This window comes from Colletotrichum chrysophilum (assembly GCF_026319265.1).
Source record: "Colletotrichum chrysophilum strain AFK26 chromosome Unknown scaffold_17, whole genome shotgun sequence".
In the NCBI taxonomy this organism is placed as follows: Eukaryota; Fungi; Ascomycota; class Sordariomycetes; order Glomerellales; family Glomerellaceae; genus Colletotrichum; species Colletotrichum chrysophilum.
This window is the reverse complement of record NW_026517304.1, coordinates 351518-368902: the sequence shown is the minus strand read 5'-3', so window position 1 is coordinate 368902 and position 17385 is coordinate 351518. Positions and strand designations below refer to the sequence as shown.

Below are 17385 nucleotides of genomic sequence, written 5' to 3'. Positions count from 1 at the left end.
GAGAGCAGGGGTGTGAGAGAGGCGGCTGGGAAGGTGTAAGAAGGAGAGACGGCCACAAAAGCCGCAGCTCCCTCTGTACCTGGCGCGTCTGGTTCTGGAGACTGAAAGGACCGAGATGCTGCCAGATACTGCCGCTCAAAAGACGGGGTTGGGGGGTAAGAGTGATTACATATCACCGAGAGACGAGACAGTAAAGAGAGCGGGAGAGCGCAACCTCTTGGGATGTAACGGATATCGCTGATTGCAACGTAGTTTTAACGTGAAAAAGAAGCCTGTCTCGGGCAAGAGTATATGGGAGTCGGGCCAGGTACAATGGAGAAGCAGTGAGCGATGGATGATGAGGTAAGGCGACTGACAGGCTAGGTCGAGTCGGTGGTAAGAAGGACGAGAGAGTGAGTGTGCAGCGCGCGAGCGCAGAGGGATGGGGATGGGACGCTCGCGGGACAGGCGGGAATTGCTCAGGCTTGAGGTGGCCGGGCGGAACGGGAGATGGAGGGCTGGATAGAGCAGGAGACGGAGATGGGAATGGCGACGCTTGGAAGGGGAATAACGAGAAAGGCAGACCACTACTCACCTGTATTAGTGGTGGTATTCGCGGACGCAGAGGGCGAGGGTGAAGCGCTCTGCATCTTCAAGCTCCGGTTCTGACTCAGCATGAAGTGGACGGAGGATTGATTACTACAGGCACCCGAGAGGACTTATAAAGAGGGCCCGGACGATGAGACTGGTGGATGAGACGGGCGACCGATGCGGCAGTTCGAATATGTTTAGGTAATCGTCTGCGACCTTAGCGCGTCGAAGAGGAGGGGAACCTGACGAGGGTGTGGGTAGCTGCGATGGGTTGTGTTGTGGGAAAAGCGTGTTGGAGGTGGACGCGGTAACGTAAGGTGAGGCAGGGAAAGTGGCCCGTGGAGGGACACAAGTATCCGAAGGTACCGTTGCGGTGAGGTAAGAACCAAGGAAAGGGAAGGCCGTCCGTCGCCCGCTTGCCGTGCGAGTGGTAAGGGTGAGTGACGGGTTGCGTTGAGGCGGGAGCAGCAGAGGTGAGCAGTCGCAGCAGCAGCAACAACAAGGTGAGGTAAGGCAGGTGGCAGGCCGCGGGTGGTGGTCCTAGCTTGGACCTTTTTCTGATCCGCGGCAGCATGCAAAATGCGTCCCGTCCCTCTTTTTTTTTTTTTTTTTCACGCCAGTTGGTACCAATGCGCCCAGGTGCGGCCAGGTGGTGGTGGTGGTGGTGGTGTGGAAGGGAAGCTTGCCTGGTGGACAGCTCTGAGCTCCAGCCTCCGAGCGTACGTCGACGGGAGCTTGATGGAGGGAGGGGGTGGGTGGGAAGGCAGGTGAATGGACGAGAGGGGGGAATTGCCTGGTGGCTTAGAGAGCTGCTTTGAGGCGTTGAGTGTGTCGTGTCGTCCTGTTTCCTGGTCGCCAAAACCACGCAGGCACGCAGGATTCCTGTGATGGATGGATCGAGAGTCGAAGCTGCCTTTCGAAGGGAAAATCGAATGGCTGGGGGGCGAAGGATTGGCTGATTGGATTCGGATGCGAAAGACGAAGGGACGCGACGAGACGAAGAGAATCTCGGTAGGGCGGATGCTTGTAGCAGGTAGCAGCAGGTACCGACAAGAGGTCCCAGGGCGGTACTTTCGTCCGCTGTTCCGACCCGGTGCTCTGTTGCTCCTCGCAGGTAGCTCAATGTATCTTTCTTGGAGAGGGAGACAGCTGCCAGCCTGCCTGCCGGAGCCGACGGGGCAGATGGTCACCCAACAAGGTGAGAGTACCAGCAGACCGTCATGCTTCAGCCAACCGATCTCATCTTGTATTTCAATTCCTGAATATTGAACTTTATGCATTGCTGACGGCCATCCAATTCTGCGTTTTGTCCACATCTCATCTGTCAAGATAGCTAGCTTATTGTGTCATCTCTTGAGTAGAGGACTGGCTACCTCTCGGCCTGAGGTAATCAATCAGGTCTGGATTCAATGGACAAGCGAATCGGTGTCTCCCGCATGCTTCACCCAGCTAAATGTACAGGCTCAGCTGCGCACCGAGCTGAGGACCTGTAATCACCACATGCGCGATACCGCACAGTACCTGTCCTGCTGTGTAGCCTCGAGCGCTCCCTTTGCCGTCAGAGGAGCTGCTGTGTCAGGCAGCACAGGTCAGCCACGTGATGCCGTCTGTTTCGATTGGCCATTCCCTTCTGGCGGCTCGCAATCGCATTTGCTTTCGAGCGGTGCTGCTGATGATTCACCGAGGTCTGTCTGGCACCCCGAGGTACCTCCTTTGACACGGAGTTGTTCCACGCATCCGATGCCCCGGCTACATGGCCGTCGGGCGTGACAAGTTACCTAGTACTGTCAGCAAGACTGGTTTGTCAGCACAGCGACGAGGGGCCGGGTCCGCCAGTGGGTTTATTGGCTGGATCTGGTCTGACGCAAAGAGTGACGGCACCCAAACGCGATCCCATACAGAGAAAACAATTAAGCGGGACAAATTACCTCATCCGAGGCGTCTCCACAGGGGCCAACCCAACAACACGACCACAACCATGACCACGACCACGACCGCCCGCCTGCGTCGACACACTCACGGCGAGGCGACGGACATGTCGAAAGAGCCGACCGGAACCCGGTGCCAGGCTTCTCCAACCAGACTGCGCGGCCAAGGCAGATGCATTAAATCAGGGCAGGTGAAAAGTACCCCTGTACGTAACCACGAGCGAATTTACCGAAGCCTCACCGAGATATTCCCTATTCGGCAGTAGGTAGGGCGATGCCAGCGCCATCGCGCGCGGACTGGTTCCCACGTTGCTGCTGTCAATATATCCCGCTTCACTCGACTCTCGCGTCGATATGTCAGGCTTGGGAAAAAGCCGCACTTGCAGACCGCATGGTCTCGGACAGCGAGCACCGCGACTTCCGTTGTTTGACTTACATAAGCCGGTGGCTTGGCGTACCTGCATCCACCTCTGTTGCATTTGGCGGAGTTCAACCCCGGTACTTTCTGACGATGCGGTCTGGCCAATGACATGTTACTGACTCGATTACGTGATGATGCATTTGAGCATTGCGTCGCAAGGGTCGTTGTTGGGTTGTTCATAGACTGCTGGTAAGCCCGGGCTGACTTGTGGCAGTTGACTTTGAGGTGAAATAGAGCGCAACAACAACTTCAGATTAAATAATGAGCCCAAAGGGTGCCGAAGACAGCATTCGGGTTTCATACCAAGTTCACAACAACGCTCCAGAGCATTGTACCTCTAAGTAACTTAAGCCTTCACTTGGCTGTAAACGAGTGAAGTTGGAGCTGAACGTAAGAGAAGACCTCTGCCAGGTTGCTGCTTTTTTGATCCATCGGGCTCAGATCTGATAAGAGCCTGGACAGGTTCGCTGTCCATGATGCTTTGGATTGATGCAATGAATAAAAGTCGACAGACAGATACACATGAATAACAAGAGACTTCACCAAGTGCCCTGTCCACGAAGCATTCCAATCTACAGACTCTTGCATGATGGGCTCTGAGTAGCTCACTCAACTACACATGCCACTCCGTCGGCTCAAAGGTGGTCTTCGGACTTCCGCACATCCGTCAACATTCTTCTATTCAGCTGTCCAGGGATAGATCTCGCCGTTTGCGCCAAGCTATCAAATCATCTATGACATTCATCCACCACAGCTCGCCGCTTTACCGGCCATCCCATTGGCTTCCTGCTAGCAAGCTCTGCACTTACACCAAACAGCCATGTCCATCTCGGCAATGACAAGAGCAAACCACATGGATGGTACCGTGTTGTGGGGGAATCCCGCCGAGATCAGATTGGACGTCTTGCTTACTATGCAGCAACTCAAACACGGCAGCATGCATCCTTTCGAGGGAGGGGCATGGCAGACTATGATAATCAACCCAACGCCAGTCATGACGGCTCGCTAATGCATCTATAGGACGATTCCATCACCTACAAGCATGCATGGTGCACAGTCAGCGTTGCGGCGGCTGGAATGCCCCGCTCCGGCTGTGAATGTGCGGAGTTATGAACGAAACGACGAGTCTGACGGCGCGAGGAGGCCCAGAAACGGGATACCACGAGCTACACAACAAACCAAGACCGTCTTGGCGGCCCAGAACTGGCGGACGAGGCTCCTCCCCAGCCGACGAGATGCGGAATACCGCTATCATTGACAAGACGATTCACCAAACTACTGATTTATTTTTTTCTTGCCATGCTCTCCTCATACCAGCACACTCAAGGAGACTTGAACAACCTCCCCCCTTTCCAGACGTGCGTAATGTTCTCCTGGTTCAACAGCACCTTGATATCGTCGAGAGGACTCTTTGTAACGGCAATCAGGTCCGCATCAAATCCCTCTTTCAACTGGCCACTCAGGGGCGCCATCCCGCCGAGAACTTCAGGGGCATTGGCCGTGCCGGCCTCGATAGCCTGCAACGGCGTCATGCCCCTCTTCACGGCCCATTCAAGCTCCCTGGCGTTGTTTCCGTGCGCCATCTCCTTGGTGTGGTCGCTGCTGAGCGTGTCCGTCCCGAGAGCGATCTTGATGCCCCTCTTGATGGCCAGCGCATACGAGTCCGCGGCCCTCTGGAGGAGCTTCTCGATCTTGCGCGCCATGTGCGGCGGCAGCGTGGGATCCTTGCTGACGGTGTTGACAATGTGCTGCGTAGCCACGAAGATGGCCCCCTTCTCCAGCATGGCATCGGCAACCTCGTCGTCCAGGTACATGCCGTGCTCGATGCTCTTCACGCCGGCCCGCAGCGCAGCCATGATACCCGCCTTGCCGATGGCGTGAGCCGCAACCGCTCGGCGGGAGCGCGCGGCCTCGTCGACGATGGCCTTGAGCTCGTTGTCCGAGAACTGCCTGTCTTCGGGGTCGTCCAGCACGCTCAGTACGCCGCCGCTCGAGCAGACCTTGATACACCGCGCGCCGCGACGAACCAGTAGCCTCACTTGCTTGGTGCAGTCGTCCGGGCCGTCCGCGATGGCGCAGGGCCCGCCGCACCGGGCGAAGTTGACCACCGTGTCGATGGGAGACGTGTGCTCGTCGCCGTGACCGCCGCTGATGGACATGGCGGCGATGGAGGAGTACACGTTCGGGGCCACGAGGCGCCCAGACTCAATGGCGGGGACGAGGTCACCGGCGTACCCGCAGAGCTCTCGGACGGAGGTGTAGCCGGCCATCAGCGTCCTCTCGAGGTCTGCGACGGTGACGGCGCCGATGAGCGCATTGGAGCCGGGTAGGAAGTTGAACATGCCCTCCTTGAAGTCGGTCGCAACGTCCATGCCCATGAAGTGGACGTGGACATCCCAGAGGCCCGGCATCACGACGGGGACGCTGACGGGGTTGGCCGATCGATACTTGTCCGGCAGCTCCTTGGCCAAGCCGACGAAGGCAATCTTGTCATCCACCACGGCGACGGCGGCATCGCTGAGGGGATTGCCACGGCCGGGTATGAGCAGATCGGCCAGAATGACGGTGACGCTTTGGTCTTGTGGTGTCTGAGCAGGCAGCATCTCGTCAAGTCGGTCGGCTATGTCGAACTGGGTTGCCTGTGATGCTGCCTGTGCTGGCGCCGTGCGAAGAGGAACGCGCATGATACTCAATCGTTCGAGTCATACGATGAGTTGAGTGAGCTGGCAGGTGCAATAGTTAGACGCGGAGACACACTCGCCTGTTGACTCGTTTGCAGTGCCGCAGAGGATGAGATGAACTCTGATCAGGATTGCGTAGGACGTCGAGAAGCTTATACGGATAACGCGCGGGGTAGTTGATAACCCCTAGCTGATAACCAGGGGAGCAGATCTCTTACCTGGTCCGCTTCTCCCAGTGCTATCGTAAAGCAGTCAACCGGCGTCAGCAGCATGGTTTTGTCGGGATTCACCTGCCATAACTAGAAGTGAGCTTGTAAGTGCATCACTCGGATCAGCAGTAAGCTTAATGTGGGAATACTGCCAAGCTTAGGGAAGTGATGCTACACCAAGCTTACACCCCTGGCTGGCTCACTCAATATGGGCTGCTTCCATCCACGATGGGAAGCTTGGGTCAATTACCGGCGGGATGACTTGAATCGAGGCTCTCAAAGTCGCCAGGAACCCCTCGCTCGTGAGAATGAGATTGAGGTTGATCAGCCTCTCGCGGACCGACCCGCTGAAGCCATAGCTCCTGATCATGTCCCCGAGGCCCTGTCTAGTGTATTCCGATACAAGGGCTCATGCAGAAGTGCCATCGAAACTTAAGTATGAACATGAACATGAGATTCACTCGAATCAAAGTGTTGTTGCTTCTTTACAGTTCATGAGGAGTGAGTTCCATTTCCCCACCTGAGCTCGGCCACAGACCAAGGTACGTACACTCAACTCCTCAAGCACCGCGGCTCCCACTGGTGGAAAAGACTTACATCCATCACACCTCATCACCACCTCACCTCTGCCCTCACTCACCTCTCACTCCCCCCAACGGCCATGAGCGCCCCTTCACTCCTACGACACTTTGCAACACCCGCGCGGTCAGTAGCAGCAGCCTCCCGCCTTGCCTCGTCAATTCGATACACACAGCAGTTCCGCAGCATGGCCAACGCTCAACCGCAAGCCCACTTCAGCGAGGGCTCAGATGAGGCATCCCTCTCGTCGACGCTGGACACTCTCCTCAGCAAGGGCCGCTGGGCGCTCGTAAACGAAGGCGAGGCCGTCGAGCGCAGCTTCAAGTTCAAGAACTTTGCCAAGACCTGGGTGCGTTTGTAATGTCTCCCCATACCTGTAGATGTGATGGACTGACACCACGGTCCAGGACTTCATGACGGCAGTGAGCCTGCAGTGCAAAACTCACAACCACCACCCAGAGTGGTCCAATGTATGTGTGCGCCTTCACTTTAGCGTGACGAAACTGACGGGAACAGGTCTACAACACGACCTTCATCCGCTGGACGACACATAGCCCCGAAGGCCTATCCGTCAAAGACCTCAAGCTCGCCATGATCTGCGATGCGCTGGCCAAGGACTTTGGCGAGGTCGAGGCACCGGCTGCCGAGACCCCTGATGAGGGCGCCAGCTGCGGGATCAGGGGGCTGGCGGACAAGGCCGCCGGCACGGCCGGGGACTGCTGCGTCCCGAAGGCGAAGAACTGACGTGCCCCCACCACTACGTGAGAAGCTTTGCGGCCGGTGGGTGGATTCATGGGACGAACGGCCGGAGCACGCCCCGCCTCTGTACACTGCTGTATGATATCACTTGGGGCCCGTTTTCAACGAGTGTTGTGCTGTCATTAAGTACTTTACTACGTGCCATTGTGCGGGTGGCCTCCCCAATATTTACGTCAGAAATCGCATCAGCATTTTGCACACCCATCAGTCCCTCTTCGAACGCCGCCCCAATGATATTAACGTGACTACGTAGCCCGTCTCGGGCCGTGTCGTTCGCTTCCTTGCGGTAGTACCGTCCGCCGCGTCTATAAGTCGTATCGGGGGATACCCATCGGTATCCATAACATGCCGTTTGCGTCGTCGCTCAGCGGCCGTGTATCGTCATAAGTCTCGTATGACCTTGTCTACTGAGCCTTTTGAGCCTTGATGGCCTTGAGCTTGCGCTCGCGGCGCTTCTTGTGGGCCTCGGCGCCAGCCTCGGTGTCGAGGCAGTAGTCCCACCAGCGGAAGGAGGAAGCGTAGTTGCCTATGAACTTCTCGTGGTGCAGGTCGTGATGGTCGGCGCCGGCCCAGAAGGGCAGGAAGTGACGTAAGCTCCAGGGGAAGTCGTAGCCGCTGTGGGCGTCGATGGCCTGGAAGAGACGGAGGACGATCCAGGCGTACATGGTCAGGAGGTGGAGGTCGCCGGTCAGGGTAACCCAGAAGATGGGCGAGCCGACGATTCCGATACCCAGCAGCATGACCTCGATGGGCGAGGCGTACTCGGCGGCGAGACCGAAGGGGGCCGAGTAGTAATGGTGAAGCTTGTGGATGGCCTTGTAGAGGGGCCCGTAGTGCAGGGCGCGGTGGAACCAGTAGTGCCAGGAGTCCTCCATGACGAAGAAGATGGAGATTTGCATGGCCATCTTCCAGAGGGGCGGGAAGGGGACGCCGTACTCCATGCCGCACCAGGTGGCCAGAGGGTGGAAGAGCCAGATTTGAGGCAACTCGACGGTGAAGTGGGAGATGAGGACGACCATGGCGCAGTCCCACTGCTCCTTGAGTGTCGGCATTTTTTGCTAATAACATGTTAGGTGTGTTTTCTATTGTCGAGCAGCAGGCGGCTTACGGGTTGGATCTTGTACTTGTGGAACCAGGGGATGAGGTCGAAGATGATGAAAGGCAGACTGCGGCCAAAGTAGACGGTCTCGTGCATGACGAAGCTCATGATGCCGGTGGCGAGGGTATCGTTCTGCATCCAGAGGTACCAGGCCTTCATAGTGTTAGTCGCGTCGCGCGTAGCTATCGGGTATTCGGTGAACGTACGGCCCAGAGGCGCTCTAAGTAGTTGAGCTGCACATTGTACTTGGAGACCTCCTCAAAGACGCTAAAGTAGGGCTGAGTGTGGTTGAAGGCCGTGTTGATAACGGTCGAGTTGCTGCGCAGACGGAAGCGTTAGCGGCGGGCTCGAGGATATGTCATCGGGATAGGGGGCGCGGAGGCGGTCGGGAGGACACTCACATGAAGGCGGCCATGATGGCGGGGAGCGCAGATTCGCTTCACGATGCGCAGGATTACCAGTCTGCAGGGTGAAAAGTTGTAAATCGAGTATGTAGGAAGAATGAATGAAAGCAGCCACCCTTCTCGACGATGCGCGAAGGCGAGATGCAAGCGGTGGGTGTGATAAGAAAAAAAAAAGACAGCGAGCGTCAAGGTCGGAGGCAAAAGGGTCCAGGACCGGGTCTTGTTGAGGTTTTATCCATGGATCATTTCGGTTGACGGGGAAAGGAAATGGCAAGCAGCAGAAAAATACTGGACATGCCTTAGCTCGGGGTTGTGCTATGAAAACGCCCCTGCACATCGAGGTGTCAGCCAGCCAATGGCGTGTTGCGCCTGGACATGAGCCCATGCAGTCTGTGGGTCCTTCCGTCTTCCGTGGCGGGCCCGGCCAGTCAGAAGCCAGCGTGCCCTGGCGACTGGGTCGGGCGGTGTGAGGGCCACGGGAGGCGAGAGGTGTGCTAATCAGTGGGGTGGAGAGCCATTGACACGCTGAGAGAGTGCTAAAGGTACAGCGGCCACCGCAGACGCCGAGGCGCGCACGGGGCATGGAACATGGGACAGAGCTCCTTTTTTGTTCTGTGTCAAGCATGTTTCTAGACGAACGTTGCTGTCTAACGAAGCTAATGCTAAAGCAGCTTGGATGGCTTGTCGGGGGTGACAGTCAGCACTCAATTGGGGGGCTTCAGTCAGATACGGATACGGGTCATCAAGTGAAGGCGACAGACAGAAAAGGGGACGGGAGGACCAGGAGGGAAACGCCATTGTGACTGAATGGGGGATCTGATCCACTGCGCCCCGTCGCGGGCACTCGAAGGAGACCGATGTTGGGATAGCCCTATCTTATCGGCGTGCATGGGGTGCTCCTGATTCCTGCGTGGTGGCCTCGCACCTCGACAATTCGTTGCTACGCCTCTCCCAGTCTGCGTGGATGATGCGCTTCCTGTTCCTCAGATCGCGCCGTGCTTCCCATTGGCGTTGGGTTAGGTGAACCATCAGCTTAGCTTGCGATACGTACCCGTCCTCTCAACCCGAATACGAACGTGGAGGGGTGCGTTTCTCGTGGCTTGCTGGATGCTCGACACCACTGTCGCTCACTGTCGCCGTCACCTGTGTGGCCCGGACTTGACACTAAAAGAGCCTCACAAGCTGTTCCGCCGCCGTTCCCCAAGCTTCAATCTGCCACACCAGATTGCCGATTGAGATCCATCTGACCTCCGCCGGGCGCTGCCTTTGTGCACCTGTCAGAAGCATGCTGGATCCACTGCTGTTGCTGCCACTCTCACCGGAACTGACGAGCGCGGACATGGGGCAGTACGTCGAAATGGCGTGTTCCGGCTGAGTCTGTTCCGCTGCATCGGTCCCAGCCTGTGATGACCGGTGCTTGGTCGCCGTGGTCTGAAAAGGCCTGTCGTCCCAATCCCAGCGTTGTCGTCGCCGTCCCGCCTCTTCCCGTCCTTCCCCGCGTTGTCATGACCGGAGCCGCGAAGCTTTCACCGCCCCGCGAGGGAAACTCATGATGACTAGGCGTGGTGTTTTGTGTTTTCATTCCCGCGGCCGCGCCCCGCAAGGTTCAGCCAAGCATCGAATGAACCGACACCCGGAAGCTTGTCGACCAAAGACTAGACCTCGTGTCATCATCACTCTGGCCTCTTTTTGAACTTCATCTCTATCAGTCTCGTCGCGACAGAACGAGGGCAAATGCACCCGCTCGTCTACCCCTCCAATTGGATGGAACTCGACTTCCTCAGCGGGCACTGTAGCGGTCTGCCGCGAAGCACCGTCAGTGGCGCCAGCTCATCCGGCTGACTAAGGCACAGCGCCAGCTCAGGCATCCACACCGTCATTCCACTTCCGCCAGCACGCGCGCGGGGCCCAGGCCCGACCCTCGCAAAAGTGTTGTTCAGGGCAGTCCCGTCGTCGCTTGCTTACCTATGGCATGACGTCTACCCAATTCTCTGCTGTTCCCTTGAATGAGTATCCAACACACGCACGAAACTGCAATATTCACAGCCCAGACCAGGTCAACCACCGACCCATGAACGTGGCGGAGGAGCGCTCTCTGAGTGAGAAGCAATAATGTCTGTTGTGGCCGAGTAAGTAGCCCGTCCCGTCTTTTCCCCTCCTGCCCGCACCTCACCCGGCATCGCCCGCCAAGAAAAACAAACACAAAAACATGTGGTTAACAGCATGAACACAGCCAGGTCCGTCGCTTGGACGCACAGCTGGATCGGATCCCTCTGGGTCTGAGTATCTCTCAAGAAAACGGCGAGCTTGCTGCCTCGGAGCATGGCATCTTCAACTCCACCTCCGCCGACGCCCTGTCGTCGCCGAGGGTCGATGAGCTGCTGCGCATCGTGAGGGCCCTGTCCACCACCTCATCTTCACGCTCCCTGCTGCAGTCACACAAGATCCGCGCCCTGCTGACCCAGTCAAAACTGGCTGAATGGGACTTTCTGGCCGAGTACAGCGAGGGTGAGGGACGGAATCACTATCAGTCAGAAATCGAGTGGCTGCTCATCAGCAAGGCCACCGTGCAAACTTACGGAGTCATCCTCAACACACTCCTGGACCAGATCATTCCTCTCAGCGACGACATCTGGTACTGGGACGAGGTGCTCAGCTCCTACACCTACAGCAGTCTCTACACCATCCAGACGTCGCCGCTGCGTCTGTGGGCCTTGACAAAGGACGTTTACCAGGACAGCAAACACCGCTTCCAGCACCTCAGCCACTCGCCCGGCGAGTTCGTGGAGTCTACGCGGACAGGCCTGGCGCAGCAATGGAGTCAGTTTTACGGCATTGTGCGAGAGAGCATCCGGGAATCCTCCATCACGACACTGCAGCGACGAGTCCTGTCGCCCGTTGCTCTCAGCCGAGGCGAGGCCAGGCGGAAGCTGGCTCACCTCAAACGGCTGCGCGAGATGACGGCGAGCGGTCTGGGTGTCTTGGTTGACGAAGGCCTGACGTTTGGCGTGGATGACGACGACGACAAGAGCGAGGCGGGGGTCAGCAGCCACGACTGGAAGGGCGTGGTGGAGAGGAGCGTTGCCCTCATGGACATGGTCCTCAAAGACGTCTTGAGCCTCGAGTCGGGCGTCGCCGAGTTTGAAGACAAGGTGTTTGCCGGCGTGGAGGAAGACCCGGAGCTGTCCATCCATATTGAGGACGCCAACGCCGTGGAGAAGCCCTCTGTGCTCGCGAGACGTCTCCTGAACATTCTCGACTCCGGCCTTCCCAACCACGTCGTTGCCACGCAAGAGCTCGTCCGCGGCAACGGCCGCCCCTCACGACTCATCCGCTACTGGCTCCCCACGGGAATTGCTCTGCTTTCTTCGACGACTGTGCTCCGGGTTCTGGTCAACAGGCGCGCCGAGATATTCGATTGGATCCGTGATATTGGCATCACGGTAAAGGACTTTTGGTTCAACTGGGTCATCGAGCCGGTGCGCAAGATTGTCGGAACCATCAGGCACGACTCCAACAGCGAGATTGCCATCATGAGCCGCGACAGCCTGAAGGCCGACCGCGAGAGCCTGGAACGCATGGTTGTGGACTTTGCTCTGGACAAGCCCCATTTCGCGGGCGAAGGATCGACCGCTCTCACGGACGCCCAGATCGCCGACATCAGGACCAAGGTCAGCGAGGGAGACGTCACGCCGGTCCTGCGCGCGTACGAGAAGGACCTCAGGAGCCCTTTTGTCGGCGCGGTCAAGGGCGACCTCGTTCGGTCGCTCCTGATCCAGGTGCAGAAGACCAAGGTCGACCTGGAGGTGGCCATTAGTGGAATCGACGCTCTGCTGAAGAGCCAGGAACTCGTGTTCGGCTTCGTGGGACTGACCCCCGGCGTGCTCGTCTCCATCGGCATTGTGCAGTACCTCCGCGGCGTCTTCGGCGCTCGCAAGGGCGCACGGTACAGCCGCGAGGCCGGCAAGAGCATCCGGGTGCTGCGCAACATTGACCGCATCTTCTCCGAGGCGACGCCGTCGCAGAACAACCTGCTGTCTTACAAGGATCACGGCCTCCTGCTCTGCGAGGTGCACGTGCTGCGCAACCTGATGGAGAGAGTGCTGCCCCGCGACAGGCAGCACGAGTTCCTCGAAGACCTGGACGACCTCGCGAACCTCAAGGGCATCCAGGTGCAGGTCAGAGCATTGGACCGGATCCGCTGGGCGTATGCCCGGTGGCTGCAGTAAAAGATTACGACGGCCTCGGAGCCTTTAATGATTCGCACGGGTACACGGTCTCACGGGTTTCAGCATACAGGTCACCACAGCACAGCCATTCAGACGATTGTACCATACGTGGACGCTCGCTGGAAGCATCATGAATTGTCTAGGGAGCATCGCAACTTGGTAACGGAGCTTAGCAGGCGGCATTGTCTTTGGGAGGCGGTTAACTAAAAAGTTGTCTCTGCGCAATTGAGCAAGTACATGTCAAATTCTGCCATGGACAAATGACGATATGACGAGGCGCCCTTGTGACTGACTGTGATACTGGCCATGCCAGGACCCGTGACACGGTCTAGGCCTGGACCCTGAGAGGCGAGACAGTGCGATGACGTTGGCGTGGCTTTGCACCTCCTGGCAAACCTCGCGGTGGCGGGAGACCGATGCTCAACGGTGAGGTGACGGGGCGGACAACGCATCAACAGGGAAGTGGCCTCGTGGTGGTGGTTGGCGGTGGCAGGTGTGTTGAAGACGACGAGGCGCGAGCAAGCGAGGCAGCTCCCGTTGTGCCGTGGAGGCTGTCAATCATGCAGGCGCCTTGCGGATATTGGGGGATGGTGAATGAATGGCCCTGTATCTTGCATGACGGATGCTGTGCTTTTTCCTCCCGCCCTTGGCCAATTCCCATTGCATATCTGCAGCGAGGTGCTTTGATTGCCCAGCAGGATTTGCTTCTTTTAGCCTTTTTGATGCCCTCCGACGCTGATCCGACGCTCGTTGAACCACCTACCTTTGGTAACTCCAGGGAGTACCTGCGTAGCAGATGCCACCCGCTGGCCAGTGATATTACAGTGCCAGTCGAGTCCGAGTCGCTGTGATAGCTTAGCTGCCCGCCCCTCAGGCCCTCCACTGTTCCAGCACTTTCCCATCCCTCGCCCGTCGGATCGGTCAAGTAAGAGGCCGGGCCCAGCGTCTTACCCCAGACGATAGGCGCCACTCTTCCCCCAAGGGCGCTACGTACCGTCCTCACAGTAGAGCGGACTGTACAGTGTGCCTCGCCTCGTCTGCGACCCAGTGCTGCGTGCTGCGTACCTACATACACTACTACGACACGACAGACTACCGCCGCCAGTTTCCTACCTCATCCCAATCGACTCCCCCCGTTTCCCCGATCCGACGACACATCGCGACAACCTCACCGCACACGCCCTTGACCACGATCCGTTCCGCCGCCCACGCCGTCGGAGAAGCAGCCCGTTTCCCCCTTCACATCGGCCCCCTCGGTTCAGTCCCTGACCACCCGCCGCCAAAATGTCGAGCAACCGCAACTACGACTTTCTTGTACGTGTCGAATGCCGTGCCCCTCCTCACCTCTCGCCGCCCTTCCCTCGATGCCCCTCGTCCTCACATATCACCGCCTTCCGGGCCATCTCCAGAACTGCCCGCCGCTGCGACCGTCGCCGCCGGCGTAGAGGACAACTATGACATTGCACATATGGCTGACCAGCACCCCAGATCAAGCTGCTGCTGATCGGCGACTCGGGCGTAGGCAAGTCCTGCTGTCTGCTGCGCTTCAGCGAAGACTCCTTCACGCCGTCCTTCATCACGACCATCGGCATCGACTTCAAGATCCGCACCATCGAGTTGGACGGCAAGCGCGTCAAGCTCCAGATTTGGGATACCGCCGGCCAGGAGCGCTTCCGCACCATCACCACCGCCTACTACCGCGGCGCCATGGGCATCCTCCTCGTCTACGACGTCACGGACGAGCGGTCTTTTAACAGTATGTTCTCTATGTCCCTTGCCGACGGTGCTCCTACACCGCAACTCGGCCCGGCGAATTACACCGCACCCACGCTCTCCACATGAGCCGGTGGACACACCCCAGGCATGTGAAGGCTGACAGGACCCCTTGACAGACATCCGCACCTGGTTCGCAAACGTCGAGCAGCACGCCACCGAGGGCGTCAACAAGATCCTCATCGGCAACAAGTGCGACTGGGAGGAGAAGCGTGTTGTCTCGACCGAGAAGGGCCAACAGCTCGCCGATGAGCTCGGCATCCCCTTCCTCGAGGTCTCGGCCAAGAGCAACATCAACATCGACAAGGCCTTCTACTCGCTCGCCGCCGACATCAAGAAGCGTCTAATCGACAACCAGAAGAACGAGCAGCCGACCGCCTCGGGCGTCAATGTCGGCGAGCAGGGCGGCGCCGGCGGAAAGTGCTGTTAGATGGGCGCTTGAGTCGTGCTGTTTGTCTGGAGCAAGATGTTGATGTTTTGGTCGATTCTGCGCTGCCGCCACTGCAATCACAGCTGAGAGAGAGAGAGAGGACGTTGACGGAGGGCTGCGGACGATGATAAGAAGAACATGGCATTGATTGGCACAATAGCCTAGAAGGGACCCGGATACTGGAGAGAGGAGGCTAAGGGAGGCCGATCGAGAGAGCAGCGGGTCCATGGATTATTCGGGAGCGGGAAGACGAGAGGCCTTGCGTCGTCGACGGATTTGGCCAGCCGGCGAGCTCGAGGCCGACAGGCGGACTGACACACTTACCCTACCTACGTACCTTGTTTTCTCAGCCGCGGAAAGAGAGTGCTGCGTGGTTTCTGTCATGTGGTTTATCGTTGCCGACAACGCCTTTCATCGCTAACCTAGAGAGCAAATATCTGGTCTGGAGTTTCGGGAATTTCTATTTTGGGTCTTTTTTTTCTAATACATCCTTTACCTACGCCTGCTGACCAAATGGGTGATGTGTGTGACGTACGTCTCGGGCATTACATATATGATACATGGTTTTGTACAGATTCTACCACACAAAGTGGGTTCTCACCGTCACGCTCTCGCCCCGCAACCGGACGAGCTCCTTGTGGTGCCACGCCCGGACGAACCGCCGTGCCTCGTGGGCGTCCGGGAACGACAGGACGAACAGCGCCGACCTGGCCGTCTCGTCCATGGTCTTCCGGGCCACCGCCTCGGGGTCGACGATCTTGGGTGCCGAGTCCTCGTCCCAGTGGTAGTCGTCCTCGGTCGGCTCCTCCAGCGGGCCCCTTTGGTGTATCCTGGGCGGGAAGTACGGACGTATGTGCTGCACCGGCCAGCCCAGGCCCCTATCCCGCGCATCCCGCCTAATCCAGTGCGACAGCGAGCGCTGGTCGAGCGTGCCGCCCTCGAGGGACAGGACGACGGGGGAACAGGCGCGCGGGGGCGGGTCGGGGGTCATGCTCAGCAGGCCCTGCACGCTGAAGGAATCCAGGCGCTTCTCGGCCGCCTTGTTGAGTTTGTAGAGGTGCAGGCTCAGCGGCGCGTTGGACGGGGCCGCGAGGGTGAAGATGTCGGGGTCGCCCGGCTCGGGAGCGGCCGCGAGGGGCGCGGCGGCGGACTGCAGACGCAAACGGGCGGCGTTGTGCCGGCGCTGGGCCTCACTCTGGTACAGCGCCGCGGCGTGGTGGGAGGCGAAGAGGATGAAATAGCGGCCCAGCGGCTGGAGCGTGTTGTGGTCGTAGGCCTGCATGACCTTGCTGATGGAGACGCCCCAGCCGTCGAGGTGCTGGCCCTGCGGCCCGACGCGGTAGAAGTCGCTCTCGCTGAGGTTCGTGCTTGCGTTGGAGAGGATGAGCAGCGAGGACTGCTCCTTGTCTGCCGGTCCGCTGTCGCCTCTCGGGAGGGAGTCAATCCAGGCCTGGAGGTCGCCGTGGTTCACGTGTCTATCCTCGGCCGGGTCGGTCGGCTTGGGAGAGGCGTCGTCCTTGAAGAGCTCCTTGTATAGAGACGGGGACTTGCGTGCTGGCTTGGGTGCCTCGGCCTGCTCCTCCTCCGTCTTTGGTGCTGATTTGCGTGAGGGTATCACCGAACTTCCAAGGCCCCATTGCATGTTCTGCGGCGTGTCCTCCGGTTTGCTCTCCGGCTTGTCCTCCGTCTTGCTCTTTGATTTTGTCCTGCCCTTTTTGTTCCTCTTGCCCTTCTTTACCTTCTCCTTCGGCACGAGCAGGTCCGGTATCGAGGACAGTGCCGCGCTCCTGGCCTCCAGGTATTTCCTTCTCCTCTCCTCCCTGGCAGCCATCGCCGCCCTCCACTCGGTCACTTCGGACTTGTCCACATGTGTAGACGTGACGATGCGGACTTTGGTTTCGTCCTCCTCCTCGCGCTGTCGGTATGGAGCGTTGTTGTCGCCCTCTTCAGGGAACATCTCTTGGAAAATCGAGGACTGCGCTTCCTTCTTCTTGCTGTCCTTACGGTCCTCTCCGCGTCCCTCGAATTCGAGAGGGCGGGCGCTGACCCATTGAAAACGAGCCGGCTGCCTATGCCATTGCGGCGGCGGCGGCGTGCGGAGGAGCAGCAGCGGCAGCTGTCGTCGGGTCGCGATCGTGTTCATCCGTGCAACTCTGAGGGTCGAGCCGCGCAGCCCTCGTAGGTCAGCCCATTGCATGGGGTATCTGATGGGGGAGCCGCCGCCGGTGCAGATCGTCGATAGGGTGGCGGGGGAGGCGATCAATGGGTGCTCGTGGCTGAGGTGACAGAGGTTGAAGGTGGTC

At 58.6% G+C, this 17385-nt stretch overlaps 6 protein-coding genes across 6 annotated transcripts; 3 read left to right on the top strand and 3 right to left on the bottom strand.

Moving 5' to 3' along the window:
• Nucleotides 1-4241: 4241 nt before the first annotated feature.
• COL26b_003201 (uncharacterized protein) lies at nt 4242-5603 on the bottom strand (the record flags this gene model as incomplete). Its single annotated transcript, XM_053176102.1, has 1 exon — nt 4242-5603. The coding sequence occupies one exon, from the start codon at nt 5601-5603 to the stop codon at nt 4242-4244; it is 1362 nt and encodes a 453-aa protein (XP_053040002.1).
• Nucleotides 5604-6575: 972 nt separating this feature from the next.
• On the top strand, nt 6576-7132 carry COL26b_003200 (uncharacterized protein; the record flags this gene model as incomplete). The annotated part of the gene is made up of 2 exons (XM_053176101.1): nt 6576-6737; nt 6905-7132. 2 exons carry the CDS (start codon nt 6576-6578, stop codon nt 7130-7132), a joined length of 390 nt encoding a protein of 129 aa, XP_053040001.1.
• A 419-nt stretch (nt 7133-7551) lies between these two features.
• COL26b_003199 (uncharacterized protein) lies at nt 7552-8661 on the bottom strand (the record flags this gene model as incomplete). Its single annotated transcript, XM_053176100.1, has 4 exons — nt 7552-8205; nt 8256-8399; nt 8453-8564; nt 8648-8661. 4 exons carry the CDS (start codon nt 8659-8661, stop codon nt 7552-7554), a joined length of 924 nt encoding a protein of 307 aa, XP_053040000.1.
• A 2101-nt stretch (nt 8662-10762) lies between these two features.
• Nucleotides 10763-12879, top strand: COL26b_003198 (uncharacterized protein; the record flags this gene model as incomplete). Its single annotated transcript, XM_053176099.1, has 2 exons — nt 10763-10779; nt 10884-12879. 2 exons carry the CDS (start codon nt 10763-10765, stop codon nt 12877-12879), a joined length of 2013 nt encoding a protein of 670 aa, XP_053039999.1.
• A 1284-nt stretch (nt 12880-14163) lies between these two features.
• YPT2 (GTPase Ypt2) lies at nt 14164-15082 on the top strand (the record flags this gene model as incomplete). Its single annotated transcript, XM_053176098.1, has 3 exons — nt 14164-14193; nt 14368-14635; nt 14772-15082. The coding sequence occupies 3 exons, from the start codon at nt 14164-14166 to the stop codon at nt 15080-15082; spliced, it is 609 nt and encodes a 202-aa protein (XP_053039998.1).
• A 577-nt stretch (nt 15083-15659) lies between these two features.
• Nucleotides 15660-17225, bottom strand: COL26b_003196 (uncharacterized protein; the record flags this gene model as incomplete). Its single annotated transcript, XM_053176097.1, has 1 exon — nt 15660-17225. The coding sequence occupies one exon, from the start codon at nt 17223-17225 to the stop codon at nt 15660-15662; it is 1566 nt and encodes a 521-aa protein (XP_053039997.1).
• Between the last annotated feature and the right edge of the window lie 160 nt (nt 17226-17385).